The 14992-nt window shown below is 49.4% G+C and overlaps 1 protein-coding gene across 5 annotated transcripts in view; it reads right to left on the bottom strand.

Moving 5' to 3' along the window:
- msi2b (musashi RNA-binding protein 2b) overlaps positions 1–14992 on the bottom strand; it is a 171204-nt gene that overhangs the window by 45962 nt on the left and 110250 nt on the right. For all 5 annotated transcript variants that reach the window (XM_072701569.1, XM_072701568.1, XM_072701570.1 and 2 more), the window contains exon 8: positions 9106–9188. In XM_072701569.1, the coding sequence (XP_072557670.1) occupies positions 9106–9188 (83 nt within the window). The remainder of the gene's footprint in view (positions 1–9105; positions 9189–14992) is intronic.

The raw sequence follows: 14992 nt of genomic DNA, 5'->3' as shown, positions 1-14992 counted from the left end.
TAATTTGCTCGACCAATTTCCTATAGTCAGTATTTCTCTGGCAAAGCTAATGCCTACATGACCTTAAACTATGGTATAAACCCACATCGTCATAGTTTATTTATTTTTAATAGAGACTTTAGCATGCGGCCTGAATATTAAACAGAGACTATCTGCCTTTTAAAAAAATATATACAATGTAGATCCTTTGGTGCCGGAAAAGGGAAACATTTGCCTGCCAAGGAGCAGCACCCGGAAAGATCCGGAAAGTTGATCTGCCCAGTTGATCAAATGCAGAGGAAGGGCCAGATTCCTAAAGACAGAAAACTGGCAATTTCTCTGAACAATATTGTCACTATTATGAATAACAGCTGACCCCACCCCCCAAAGACATGTCTATCTTCCTGAGCTCAGATTAACAGTCAGCGCCCTGTTGTTCCACATAACATCCTTACCCCACTGAAAACACTGACTCCTTAGTGCTGGAATACTGACCCAGACACATGGCCGCACTGTGGTATGAGCGTCTGCAGGATCTAAACTTACTGGAGAGGCAATTTATTCTACTCTACATTGTCTGATTTACAGAGATAAGATTCTTTTTCTTTTAATCTCAATTTGTATGTATTTTCCAAGATTAGTAAAACTGTACGCTTCTAATCCCTACCCAAGCCAATCTCTGTAGACTTAATACACGGCGTAAAAACTAATGGGGAATGAATGGGATGTACAAGATCATTACTTTTTAGATCAAGAACTTGGAAACAAAACTTCATAGACAGGCACTTATTTATGGAGAAAGATTAGATTAAGTACAGTAAATCCTCATCTTTATCAGCAGCTATCAGGGCCTTCAGGGGTTTAATTATGCAGAAAAGCAGCAGCCACGGCAGACGAGCCCGAAATGACAAAGACTTCATTCCAAATGATAAACAAACATTAAAACAGACAACGCGGCGGGACCTGAAACACACTAACGGTGCCAGTTACTGCGTGACGTGCGCGGCATTACGGACACTGACCGCCGTGCGAAAACTGTATCATTTCCGAGTTTTACACTGCCGCGGATTACAGTGAGTGTTTGCATCACCCCGGGGGGGGGGGGGGTAGCTGAAATCACTGAAGAAATTACATAATTTTAAGGAATTTAGGGGGAAAAAAAAAGTAAGCTCATTAAATGAACAAAACACATCCGTTCGGTTGCTGTTAAGTGTCGGCCAATCCCAAAAGTATACAATGTTGCATGTCATTAATGAACTCATAAGGGGACCAATAAGGGATCTCTGATGCCCCCCCCTCCCCAACCTTGAAAATGGGGCAGAAAGGATGCATCCGGGACAGTTAAAGAGTGCCCAAGAGTGACACCTGCCTGACACCTCGCCTTCAGCAGGGTGGGAATGTGATCGTACCGAGTGTCACCCATATTATCAAGTTTCGAGATTTTCAGAAGGATTTTATAGAATGGCTTGAAAACACCATCTTACTTCTGAGGTGTAAATGACTAACATTTGAGCTGGGGGAGCATTTTGCCCTATAGATGTGAGACACACTGGTGTCTGGCTGATATTGAACTTTAGAGTTAAACTATCAGTGAGTACATGGAATTCTAGAATGATTCAACAAACACTGTGTATATATTACATTGTGGGGACCAAAGATCCCCGCGATGTGACAGAAATCTGGGAGGACTCAATTACCTAAAAATCTGTGAATGCATTCAAAAAATGAACATTGCCAAAAGTCTTGTATTTTGTTTTGTTACTTATGGTTACTTGGGCTTAATGTCATAGTTAGATTAGGGTTACGCCCATAGAAATGAATGGACGGTCTCCATAAAGATATGAAGAGAAACCTGGGTGTGTGTGGGTGTCTGTGTGTGTCCACCCTGTGATGTCCATCCGCCCTGTTCATCCTTCACCCAGCCTTGGTTCTTCCAGGTGACCTCAGACCTGACTGGGTAAACAGTTACTGGAACGGGATGGACGGATGGGCAGATGGATAGATCACAAATCAGCCGGTGCGTTCTTCTCTATTTCAATCACCTATGAAGTCTTTCCTATATTTTTAAAAACCACGCAAATAACTGTGGGCCAGACCCGATTTGAAGAATTCCTCGTCTCCCGCCATTCCGCCTCAGGCAGGGAAGGCTCCGTTATTAACCAAATGCTCGCCAACCGGGCCGACTGCTTCTCACGGCCACCGTCAGACGCGTGACACCACAAAGGACGACGACGACCATGACCTGTTTGCCTCAAAGACCGGAAAACAGTCAGAGCTCAAATCCAACACGAGTTACTGCTCCTGCTATTTAACAGCTTAGTGCTCAGGTAGGCTTATGAGGCCAGTGACTTCCAGCACAAATCAGGAGTTTGCGTCAAAATACATCCCCTTATTGGTCCAGGAGCCTATTACAGGTGTCAGTAATGACACCCCGTCCAGGGCTATCTGCTTGCATAACCAGACCAATCGGGCCAAACGTCAGGAATATTGCCGTTCTCAGAGGCCTCCATCTGTCAAACATACCATCGGGGGTGGGGCTTTGAGCAAGCCTCGCACCCGGGTCTCGACATCTCCTGCTCAGTATCCTTCAAAGCACCGCACACCATTTTGATACAAAAAAAATACAACATATATTAAAAATCGAGTGTAAAACAAACGGCGCCCGGTTGCCCCTGGGCACAGGGTCCTTCAGCTTAACAGCCAGGCATAATTCAAGGCAGCTCAAATTAAATTACATCCGAGACCAGGGGCTATGTACATTATTGATACACTTACAGCTATTTCGCCTGACAGGGAAATCTATATTCACTGACGAAGTGTTTTTTGGGGGGGGGGCTTGTCAGGAACTATTTACGCTTCCCAAACAGTACATCTATTTTAACGGTGCCGGAGACAAATTCGGGAGGGCAGACGGGGAAACCGAACAGGCAGGACCTCCACATTCACTCCGGTGCAGCTCCGATGGCAATTCTGTCCCTGGCCCCCTTATTGCCCCCCCCCACGTTACATCAGCCAGCGTTATCAGCCCATAAAGCCACACTCTGCTTTACGATGTAGTTTCCAGAGAAGTGTTTTGCAGTTTCGGTAAGGTCAATTACGTGCAGGAGATTGTGCTCTCCTTCCCTCTTAAACCCCGCCCCCCTTGTCTGAAAGGAAGCCTCTCTGAATTCCCTTCCTTGTGTATTTTGACATTTCTGCCCCCTTGGATACTTTCACTGGCAATACCGCTCTCCATTACGAGCCGCCGAATTACTGTAATCTTTTCAAATATCACAATTCACTTCCATTAGTTTAACCTACTCTTCAAAACGGTGGGAGGAAGTGCCCGAATATTGGGGGTGGGGGGTGGGGGTGGGGGGTGGGGGGCGAGTGGGAGGGGCCGCGGAGGGGGCTGGAGCCATGCGGCGGCGATTAGCTTAACCGCAAAACAAATTCAGCGTGAGATGAAGGGAAACGACTCATCTGGTGCCTCGTGGATTAAACCGAGTCGCCGATATTAACGGGCACGAGCCCGGGCAGCCTCTCCCGGCACCGCCGCCGCCGCTTCATGCACTCAGTGACTGTAAACGTACTGCAGCTCATGGAGGGGGGGGGGGGGGGATGTGGGGGCTGCAGAAGAAAAATAAGAGTCATTTCCAGAAGCCCTGATCTGCCAGTTTCCCCCTCACAGTGGTAGATTATCTGGAAATGATAGTGTGGCTGGGACCACGGTGCACGGCTGCGGACGGCAAATTGGCCCCGACACGGGCTGCGCTTATCGCACATGCTAATGGGCGCGGCACTCCTCAGGCCGGGATGGGGCAGCCGGGGTGTCCGGGGGAGGCGGGCCGGGCTGCAAATGGACCATGACCCCCTCCATCACCCTGAAGGGGCTCGCCTGGTTGGAGACTGGCTGCGTCGGGGGAAGGGGAAGGTGGGGGGGGGGGGGGGGAGTCAGCGTTAAAGTTCGAGGCTGCTGGGCGAGAGTAAAACTGAATAGCGGCCCTCCTGTACTTTCGCACGGCCGCACGGCAGGCGATGGCGCGGATCCGCGGCGGCCCACGGTGACACGACGTCGTGAGACTCCCCAGGCATGACACCGTGTCCTGCTACTGTGCCCTTTCATCATCACAAAAGTGTCTTCCTCTAAGAATGGGCACTTTGACAACACTTCATATCGAGGACAAAGATACGGCAGCAACAAATGGGCAGCGACAACTTATATTCATGTCGATAAACTAGAATTAGTAACTATTGCTGAAATATCCTATCACTGCACAGCTTTGTGCTGCTTCTAAGCCCAGATTTGCCTACATGAGATCACCACTCAAGGAAATTAAATCCTCCCCTCAAGTAAATTAAATGGCTTTTGATTCATGTGCCACCAGGGGGCAGTAATAGGTATTGACTCTTTGTTAAGATTACAGTACAAAGAGCAGGCGGCCATACTGTGTGTACTTGCACCCATGGCCATTCACCGCTGTGTAATGAGAAGGGACAGATTTATGCCATCGGGGGAACAATGTTACTGGGCAGCCATTTTACCAGTCGGACCCGTTTGCAATTGCAGTGAACATCACTGGAGGAGGGGGACTTGCTGTGTGGGATACTCAGATGGTAGTCTGAGGGGTGGGGGCACAATAGCTGCTGAGTCTATGGTGGAGGGAGATAGAGAGGAAGGAGGCTAGACAAAGGTTTTACCTGCATCATCTAGCTGCCCGGGGAATTCCCCTGGGGGGCACTTGTCTAAATTCAGGATGTGTTCCTCAAGTCCTCCATCATGTGAAACAGGCACCCAGCACATAGACAACAGCTCCTGGGAGGAAGCCTGGCACTTAAATTAGCCTGGGTAACCAAGGATGCCCTCCTGGGCATGAGGCCCAAGAGATATGTTAAAGCAGGAACAACGGATAGTGACAGCTGTGTTAAAGAGGGAAAATACCCAGGAATGTGGGATAGTGACAGCTGTGTTAAAGAGGGAAAATACCCAGGAATGTGGGATAGTGACAGCTGTGTTAAAGAGGGAAAATACCCAGGAATGTGGGATAGTGACAGCTGTGTTAAAGAGGGAAAATACCCAGGAATGTGGGATAGTGACAGCTGTGTTAAAGAGGGAAAATACCCAGGAATGTGGGATAGTGGCAGCTGTGTTAAAGAGGGAAAATACCCAGGAATGTGGGATAGTGACAGCTGTTTTAAAGAGGGAAAATACCCAGGAATGTGGGATAGTGACAGCTGTGTTAAAGAGGGAAACTACCCAGGAATGTGGGATAGTGACAGCTGTGTTAAAGAGGGAAATTACCCAGGAATGTGGGATAGTGACAGCTGTGTTAAAGAGGGAAACTACCCAGGAATGTGGGATAGTGACAGCTGTGTTAAAGAGGGAAAATACCCAGGAATGTGGGATAGTGACAGCTGTGTTAAAGAGGGAAAATACCCAGGAATGTGGGATAGTGGCAGCTGTGTTAAAGAGGGAAAATACCCAGGAATGTGGGATAGTGACAGCTGTGTTAAAGAGGGAAAATACCCAGGAATGTGGGATAGTGACAGCTGTGTTAAAGAGGGAAACTACCCAGGAATGTGGGATAGTGACAGCTGTGTTAAAGAGGGAAAATACCCAGGAATGTGGGATAGTGACAGCTGTGTTAAAGAGGGAAAATACCCAGGAATGTGGGATAGTGACAGCTGTGTTAAAGAGGGAAATTACCCAGGAATGTGGGATAGTGACAGCTGTGTTAAAGAGGGAAACTACCCAGGAATGTGGGATAGTGACAGCTGTGTTAAAGAGGGAAAATACCCAGGAATGTGGGATAGTGACAGCTGTGTTAAAGAGGGAAACTACCCAGGAATGTGGGATAGTGACAGCTGTGTTAAAGAGGGAAAATACCCAGGAATGTGGGATAGTGACAGCTGTGTTAAAGAGGGAAAATACCCAGGAATGTGGGATAGTGACAGCTGTGTTAAAGAGGGAAAATACCCAGGAATGTGGGATAGTGACAGCTGTGTTAAAGAGGGAAAATACCCAGGAATGTGGGATAGTGACAGCTGTGTTAAAGAGGGAAAATACCCAGGAATGTGGGATAGTGGCAGCTGTGTTAAAGAGGGAAAATACCCAGGAATGTGGGATAGTGACAGCTGTGTTAAAGAGGGAAAATACCCAGGAATGTGGGAGAGTGACAGCTGTGTTAAAGAGGGAAAATTCCCAGGAATGTGGGATAGTGACAGCTGTGTTAAAGAGGGAAAATACCCAGGAATGTGGGATAGTGACAGCTGTGTTAAAGAGGGAAAATACCCAGGAATGTGGGATAGTGACAGCTGTGTTAAAGAGGGAAAATACCCAGGAATGTGGGATAGTGACAGCTGTGTTAAAGAGGGAAAATACCCAGGAATGTGGGATAGTGACAGCTGTGTTAAAGAGGGAAAATACCCAGGAATGTGGGATAGTGGCAGCTGTGTTAAAGAGGGAAAATACCCAGGAATGTGGGATAGTGACAGCTGTGTTAAAGAGGGAAAATACCCAGGAATGTGGGAGAGTGACAGCTGTGTTAAAGAGGGAAAATTCCCAGGAATGTGGGATAGTGACAGCTGTGTTAAAGAGGGAAAATACCCAGGAATGTGGGATAGTGACAGCTGTGTTAAAGAGGGAAAATACCCAGGAATGTGGGACAGTGACAGCTGTGTTAAAGAGGGAAAATACCCAGGAATGTGGGATAGTGACAGCTGTGTTAAAGAGGGAAAATACCCAGGAATGTGGGATAGTGACAGCTGTGTTACAGCAGGAAAATACCCAGGAACATGGAAAAGTGATGGCTGTGTTACAGTGATGGGCAAGTTAAAGCAGAAAAACACCCAAGTACGTGAGGTTATGACGGCCATGTTTAATCAGTAAAATACCCAGGAGCTCAGGGCAGTGATGGCCATGTTAAAGCAGATACCCCAGAAGGAAGCAAGAAGTGCAGATGAACAGTGCAGCGTCTCCACGCTTTGCAGCATAAATTAAAAACTTTGGGGGAAGAAAAGAATGAGACAAAGGGAGGGAAAAAAACTGTACTGGTCCTTTCATCGTAACAAGTAGATGGGAAAGAGGAAAAAATGAGAGAATTAAAAGGACGGCTTCACATTCACGGTGTGACTGCATTGTTCTGATTCATACTCTAGGAATCCATCTTCGTTCCTAACGAATCCTTGTCTCTCCCCGAACCCAGTTCACCTGCCTGCCTCTTTGTTCCGCAGTGATTTTCTGACCCAGGTGTTGACGTGCAGTAGCCTACAAGGGAGGGTGAGGCTCTGGTCTAACAGAATTAGGAGGGGGGGGGGGTTAGGGCAGATATGGAGCATTTCATGCTCTGGTCTGAGTGCAGGGGGAATAAATCAGATGCAGCAATCAGGAGGTAAGAACTCGGCACAGGGGGAGGCCAGAACCTTCCCAGACCTGCCCCCCATCTGCAACAATTCACAGCTTATTTTAAACTGAGTTCTGGTGTGTGTGTGTGGGGGGGGGGGGTTTCGGTCACATATGGTGCTATCTGAGACAGTAGCATGGGGGGAAAGAGAAGGGGGAAAAAAACAACAACCACCTGGATGTTTCCAGGAATGGAGAACATCATTACTGCATTGACAAAATATAATAATAATAATAATAATAATAATAATAATACTGCCGTTAATTAAAAATTAGCAAGTCAAATATGTATGCAGATGATGCTTCAGAGGTCTGTTTGATCTTCTTGGCAAAACGAAACTCCGTCGCAACCGAATTCAAAACTGCCATCAGAAAAATAAAACTGGGGGGTGGGCACCTTTCATCATGCTGCTGCCGATGATTATATACATTTTCCTAATGCCCTAATAAGTTCTTCGGTCATAGCCAGAGAAGAATATGAAATCACAACACCGGCGTTATTTAGGCGGAGGCCCAGAAAGGACACGATGCCTGAAGTGTCTATTTTCCCTCTCTCTACCCCCCCCACAATTCTAACGACGTTCTTTATTCCCCTGCAGCCCAATTTAATCCAGGCAGTCGATGGCTGGCACTCACGGCGCTCAGAAAAAGATCGAAAAAATAAAGAAATTACAGCTCTCGCATGGCACTCCCCGGACAATGAGAGCGTTTGATGCAATATCATATAAAAATCGATCGCATTGTGGTCTGCGTGTGCATCTGCAGCCGCCTGCTGACTGCGCCCCAGAGGTTCATGGGGTTCCACGGGGCAGGACCAGGCGGCCGGGGCTGGGTAATGTTAAGGTTCTCTTGCCCGACTTACGATTCACCTCCCAGAATGCATCAGCTTTAAAGGGGCAGTGAATGACAGCTGATTGGTCAGGCTTCTGGGGAGGATTTTCCCATGGAAGTCTCCTCAAAGGAGCATGGAGCCCCTGGAGTGGGGGGTACAAGAGGAAGTGTTCTTGGGACTTGACCCCAATTCCCTCTGCTATGAAAGCCAGGGAAAAGGCATCTTTCTCCCACCGTGACTGAATGGAGGGGGGCGAGGAGGCCGTGCTAACAGAACCGGCTGACGTAGTAAAGCCCCTGAACAGGCAGGTCTATGCAAGCCAGCCCGTAGCCCAACAGGCCTCCCACACAGGGTGACCAGGCAAAACCACAACACGCACGACACAGACACAAAGCTCTATTCAGGTAGCAGGTGTCACATTAAGTGAACAAGGCCGGCTAATGGTTCGGATCGGTTCCTTTCCGGAATGTTCCAGGCCCTCCCGAAAACGAATGCTTGCTTCAATAGCTTCCCATCATTCCTGGCCCCTACTTACGGTGGGAATAATGGTTGAGGTACAAGACAGGTTGTCGGACCCCCACATCCCCCCCCCCACCCCACCCTTCCCTTCCCTTCCGTCAGCAGCCGGGAGTCACAGACACAATTTCATGGTTTGTAGCCAGTACACACCACCAGCTCCTCATCCTCACGCCCTGGGTAGCAGGAAGCGCTCCAAGATCAAGCTACCCCATCTCAATCCTTCGACCCATGCCACAAACGCGCACACACACACACACACACACACACACATAGCCACCCCCCCCACCATCCATCCAAACCCCCGCGCCAGTGCCAATTATTCCTGTTCTGCAAAAGAGGCCCTAAAATATTAATCCTCACAGATGGAACCTCGTAGAAAGAGAAACCAACTTACCATTTTATTATTGATTTCATGAAAGTGAATTTCACAGACTTTTTCTACGACGTCCTCGCTCTCGAAGGTGACGAAGCCGAATCCTGTTCAGAGAGAAGAGCGGGGGGAGGAGGGGGGGGGGGTATATCATTAAGAGGAACTTTTTCTACCATAAAGAGTGAAGAGAGGAAAAAAACCACTGTGTTGTATTTGACAAAAGAGCAACATGTCTGCTGATTGCATTTATCTCATGTAACAGTGCCCACATTATCATGTATCCTAACCCTTCTTGGGAAAGGGGACTCGGCGCGAGGTCTTATCAGCAGATAATGACACGCGTATACAGTGCAGCGCTGAAAACCACAAAATCCCACACATTATTACAGGAAAATATGCAGACTCGGGGGTACATGTGGGGGCGCGGGGGGGGGAGGGGGGCGTGAGGGGTGGTGTTAAAAAAATAAAAAACTCCACAAAGCCTCCTTAATGAGATTCATGAAGATGGTCCTTGCATCTGAATCTCATTAAATGCATTATGTGTTCCTTCATTGATATTTCACTGTATAACACGCTCTTATTTTTATGCTAATGCGAGCCTTGGATATCTGTTATTTCCTGAGCCACGTGACACCTATATTTATGAAAATACGGCTTTAACCCTTTCATTCACCCTAGACAGTAATAAAAAAAAAAACACAACACAGGGATTTCTCTCTAGTACAAAAATAATAATTTCTTATCGGGCTCCAATATAAGGAGATAAATTTTGTTTTTACACATTGTGGAAAAAGGAAGAAAAAAATGACTATAGCCCAGTGGAGAATGGGTCATAGAGCACATCTACAAAGGGGGGGGGGCATCATTTCAAGGCAGGATTGGGGGCATATTCATTGAAGCTGACATAGGTAACTCAGAGAAGTGGGATGGCCTGGTGCTGCTGCACACCTCTGGGACTGGGGTTCGAGTCTCCGCCCTAACTCCCCATGTCATCGCTGGGTTTCCTCTGCGTCTTCCGCCCCCCCCCCACCCACCAGCCAACTCAAAAACATGCTAAGGTGGATTGGAAACTATCCATAGGTGCAAAGGGCGTGTGTGCCCTGCGATGGGTCGGCGGCCCGCTCTGGTCTGTTCCCTCGTAGCTTCTTGGACCCCGTGACCCTGCATAGGACTGATGGATTGACGACTATTCAGGCTTTTAATGATTATGTTTTATCAGGTTGCTGCATTGATTTTATTGTAGGTGATTTTTTTTCATGCTTGTCCATCACTGCATTGTTAATACTCCAAAAATTACGGGGTATGGGCCTAGATGCCCCCCCCCCAGTTCCATGGTTCATGCTGTGGAGATGGGGGGGGGACGCTGACCAGCAGAGCCCTTGTCCCAGCAGATGCTGCCCCAACGGAGCGAACTCACACACTGTTGGAGGAGATTAATTAGAGTGCTGGTTGGGCAAACAAGCCCCACACCAAAGCAAACGGCAGGATCCCACACAGAGTTTAGACAAGGCCCAGGCTTTTAAGAAAGTGAAAGATAAGCTGGGGGGGGGGGGCAGGTGGAGGAGTAGGGAAAGGGGATGGAGTCAGGGGTCAATAGGGCTGACAGGGGGCCAGACACCAGGATCTGTGAACCTTTCACCACACTCAAGGAGATAAGAGGAGATAAAGTTCAGGGAGAGGAGATAAGTGGGGGGGGGGGCGCGATAAGAGGGGATCACATAAACAATCCACTAACCCCCCCAGCCCACGCAGTGCCACCATGCACCCAAACTTATTATACGGTACGATGCACCTCGTTCTGGACCAGAGACCACTAGCTTAGCACGCAGTACAGGGATTAGTGCCGTGATTCGCCAAGGCTGGACGGCCCGGCGGTCCGGCCCCCTCGAGGGGGGGGGTTCGCGACCCCACTGCGCATGGGGGCGGCAGTAAAATTGGCAACTCAGAAGCTGCGAGGGCCCAGCCAAGCGACCTCGCTCTCGACCCGAAATGGCTTCCTAAACGACCCCATTAGGACATCCTGTAGGGGGCTTTGCTTCTGGGGTGGGGGGGGGAGTTAACTACACCCCTCCCCACTCTTCGCGAGCTGGACACTAGCCAAGGATGGAAAGACGCTCGCTGGCCGCCGTTCCTGGCCCCGCTGGACCCGCCGGACCCGGCTGTCCCCCTGAGGCGGACTCGGCCTGGTCCCAGACGAGACACAGCTCTTCCTTATATACACCCTCCTTCCTGCTGCTAAACACCGCGGAGAGGCCCGCTGTGGCGGTAATCAAAAAAGATGTCACCGCTTCCAATCCGGTCTGATGATTTGGGCCGTTTTTTTTCCCCTGCTTATTCTTTTGGGTTCAAGTTAATAGGAATAAATGCCAGTAAAATCATCTTTATTAAATGATTCACCTGGTAATTCAATATGAATTGCACATCCATTAAATTCTGAAAGAAGGACATTAGAAGGGAGATATTTATTGATTTTTTTTTTTTCTTTTAAATAATCCTTCACTGGGGTATTTATTTTTTTCCAAGTCACTCCGAAGGATTGGAATATTTCCTCGCAGGTAAGGCGTGTTAAAATGCAAGCGCCGGTCTCTGTGAGGCGTCCTCCGGGCGGCACGTTTTTTCCCAGAGGCTTCCGGAGAGAGAGACATCTACATGTGTCTCCCGGGCCGCGGCGCGACAGCCCGCATTTGGAACCGCGGGAAGGTGTTCGCTTTCCATCGCGGGCCACCCCGGCCTTATCAGTAGCGCGCGGACTGCCTCTGACAACCAACAAATCAGCTGTCAGGAGCAATTTCTCACTGCTGTGGAGAGGGGCGGCGGTGGGGCGCCCGGGGGTGGCGGCGAGGGGAAGAGGGGGCCCATGGCGGGGGTGGGGGGGGGTTAACCCCCCCCATCCGCCAACCATCCCTGGAAAAGGACTCCCTGTTCCATACCCCCACCTCGCTTTCTGCTCTATGCAATTCGAGGGAGGGGAACGGCAGCTAGCAGCGCCATTTCCAGAATCAACCTGGGGGGGGCAGTGTTGCACTCACGTCCTTGAGCTGGAATAAATAGATAAAATAAATAAATAAAAATAATCGCCTTAATGACAGCGGTCTCAGCGCCGTACGGGCTAATGAGAACTTTATCTGGGATCTATCTGCATAGTCTGGTGGACGCGCGCGGCTCAGCGGTGGAATTCTCCGCTGCTCAAAGTCACCCCGAGGGGGAGGGCGGTGTTTGGGTCCGGACGGACCTCAAAGGCTAACGAATGGATCACAGAACCCACAATATTAACGACGATAGATATTAATAATAACAAATAAGGCCACGGGCGATGATTAGATGGTCCGAGCGAGGCACAGATCCGTGGCAGTCGCTGCTGACTCTCTGCCGCAGCACGGAAATCCTTGAGGTTGTTCGGCGCCGGTCACCAGCCATGAAGTCGGGCAGGAAAGACGGATCGTGAGTCACATGTGTTTTCGTGAATTCGTAGGGGCGCCAAGTCTTACACGACTGATGACTTTACCCCTAATCCTTTGGAATGCCATATCTATCGTTTGGTATTGCTTATCTTCCTAGATGAATTCTTCGATTGTACTGTCTTGTCTTGCACTTTTATTTGTCCAGTCCTCCCCATACATCCCACAACTGGGGCAGGAGAATCTCACTGTGTTCTCTAGATACACGTGAAAATAACACTTAAAACTGTTTAAGGGTGTAATGATGACACTGAAGAAGAGGGGAAAGTTCTAGCAGTGCTGTCGCACCGGCTGAAGGTTCAGGCATGTTCTACAACAAACCTGCCTCCATCTTCTCCACCATGAATGCTTCTCACGCCTACCGACATTTTCACTCCGTGTGACGGAGTCACGCCCCAGGAAAGCGCGGCCGTGCCAGGCCTGAGTTCTGAGACGACTCCAGCGGGGGCTCGGGGAAGCAAAACACCAGACTGGGGGTCACAAAGGCAGAGTGTCGGCGGACAGTGAGGCGAGATCAGGTGATCCCTCGTCTCCTCAGCCAAACCCCAACTGCACCACCTCCAATCCAGCGATTCTTCTGAACATCACCCAGCCAGGAGACTCACCCCCAAAGCCACCTGGGAGGCCAGTGAGCCGGACACCTGGGAGGCCTGTCCACGTCCTTCCTTAAACTACCCCAGAGCAGGAAGAATCACCTCAATGACAACACATAGATTTCCAATCTCTGGGACGGTAATAAGTGTTAGTGGCGATTACTGAGGCGGCGGGGGCTGTCTGGACTGGATCTCACACTTATTAGCGAGGCGCTGGCTGTCCGATTCTCCGCAGACTCCCAGACATTCACAGCCTCTTACAAAACAAAGAGCTTTAACACGCTTAATGCCAGTCCCCTTCGGAGACGCACACAAATAAAATTAAAATGCTAAATCAATGAATGTTCCAGTGACCTTTGCTTAAAAAGCTGATCTGCCCCAGGCAATTCGATGTGTTTAAAGCAAAGAGGTACACGACCAAAACCGATACTATTATGGCAGCTTTCAGCCATTTGCGATACAGACACCAAATAAACTGCCGATGAATGAGTAATGAAGGTGGCGAGATGCTGGATCTAATTATACGCTTCAAATTGGCCAATTTTCTAACCGTCCTGTTTAAACGTCTTTACACCTGATATACAACTAGTCACTGTTTAATATACAAACACACACGACCTTACACATCTCAGGGTCAAGCACATACAACTTCATCAAAACAAAATGGACACACCTAAAAATATGGAAACGTAAGAGAGTTGCATTTTGGGTAAAATAACAGGGTGGATTCCAAAACACGCAATATTTTTTTTTGATGCACCGCCTGTGCTTCAAGCAGAGGTTCACATTTAAGAGTGTCTAACCGAGGTCAGAGAAATGCAGATAATTGGAGGGTTTCTGAAGCATGGGCCTGATTCATGGCCCCTTAGAGCTGAGTCAGCACTTTACTGATAGTTGGGATATTAAACTTCCAGAAGCGCCTGGTGCTCTTAACTGCCCACTGGGGGGTAAGAAACTCCCCTTTTGCTTGCTCTCTGTCATGCACCCAGCAGTGAGGCAGAACAGGGGCCCTGCTCCCCCCTCCGCCCCCGCCCACTGCCCCCCCTTACTGAGGGACGACGACACCACAGGAGCCTCTGCATGATGCAAAGGTCAGGCTCCCCCCCGCGGCGTCCCTGCGCTCCTTCAGAGGGTGGAATCGCATGTTGAAAAGTGAGAGCCGGACGCCGTAATCCCGCCCCCCCCCCCCGGCTCACCTAGACACGCCTGGCTCAATTCAGCAAGGAAATGATTGTTAGCGATCGTTAGTTTTTGTGTTTCCCCAAGTGTGACCCCCCCCCCGTAACCTAGGGCCATGTGATCCACCGCGGCTCATTACAGTAGCGGGCGGTGCCCTTATTAGGAGAACCTCAGAGGGGAGGGCTGATCACATGGCCAGTTCCCGCGGCTCCCCGACACCTATGGACCGCGACACAGATCGAGGACTACTCTGACGTGTGACCGCATCCCAAAGTCCCGGCTCAAAACCACAATCTAACACCTCTCCAGTGGGGGGAGGGGGGGTAGGGACACATGATGGGGGAGGGGGGGGGGCTAAAGGAGAGACAAGAGCCAAAAAGCGACAATAAAATCGAAGTCAGTGCCACTTAACTTCTCTTCTGCCTGATAAATGGACCCCCCCAACCATTAATAATAGAGGAACGGAGGCACATGGCAAGGGGGAGTAAAGACTGTCGTAGGCCTTAATTTTTTACTACGCTGCCAACATGCCGAGGCAACGGTAGCTGGTGTTCGGTGGGAAAAGATGTTCGGGAAAGACCATGAGGCAGCAAGAGCGACGGAGCCCCGTGAGTCGACGGAGCGAGCGGCGTGCGGACTGCATGGGGGTGTAACTGCCTTATTTACATATCCTCTTAATCA

Source organism: Paramormyrops kingsleyae, chromosome 17, assembly GCF_048594095.1.
Source record: "Paramormyrops kingsleyae isolate MSU_618 chromosome 17, PKINGS_0.4, whole genome shotgun sequence".
Classification (NCBI taxonomy): Eukaryota; Metazoa; Chordata; class Actinopteri; order Osteoglossiformes; family Mormyridae; genus Paramormyrops; species Paramormyrops kingsleyae.
Note: the sequence above shows the minus strand (reverse complement) of the source record. Positions and strands in the feature narration are given on the sequence as shown.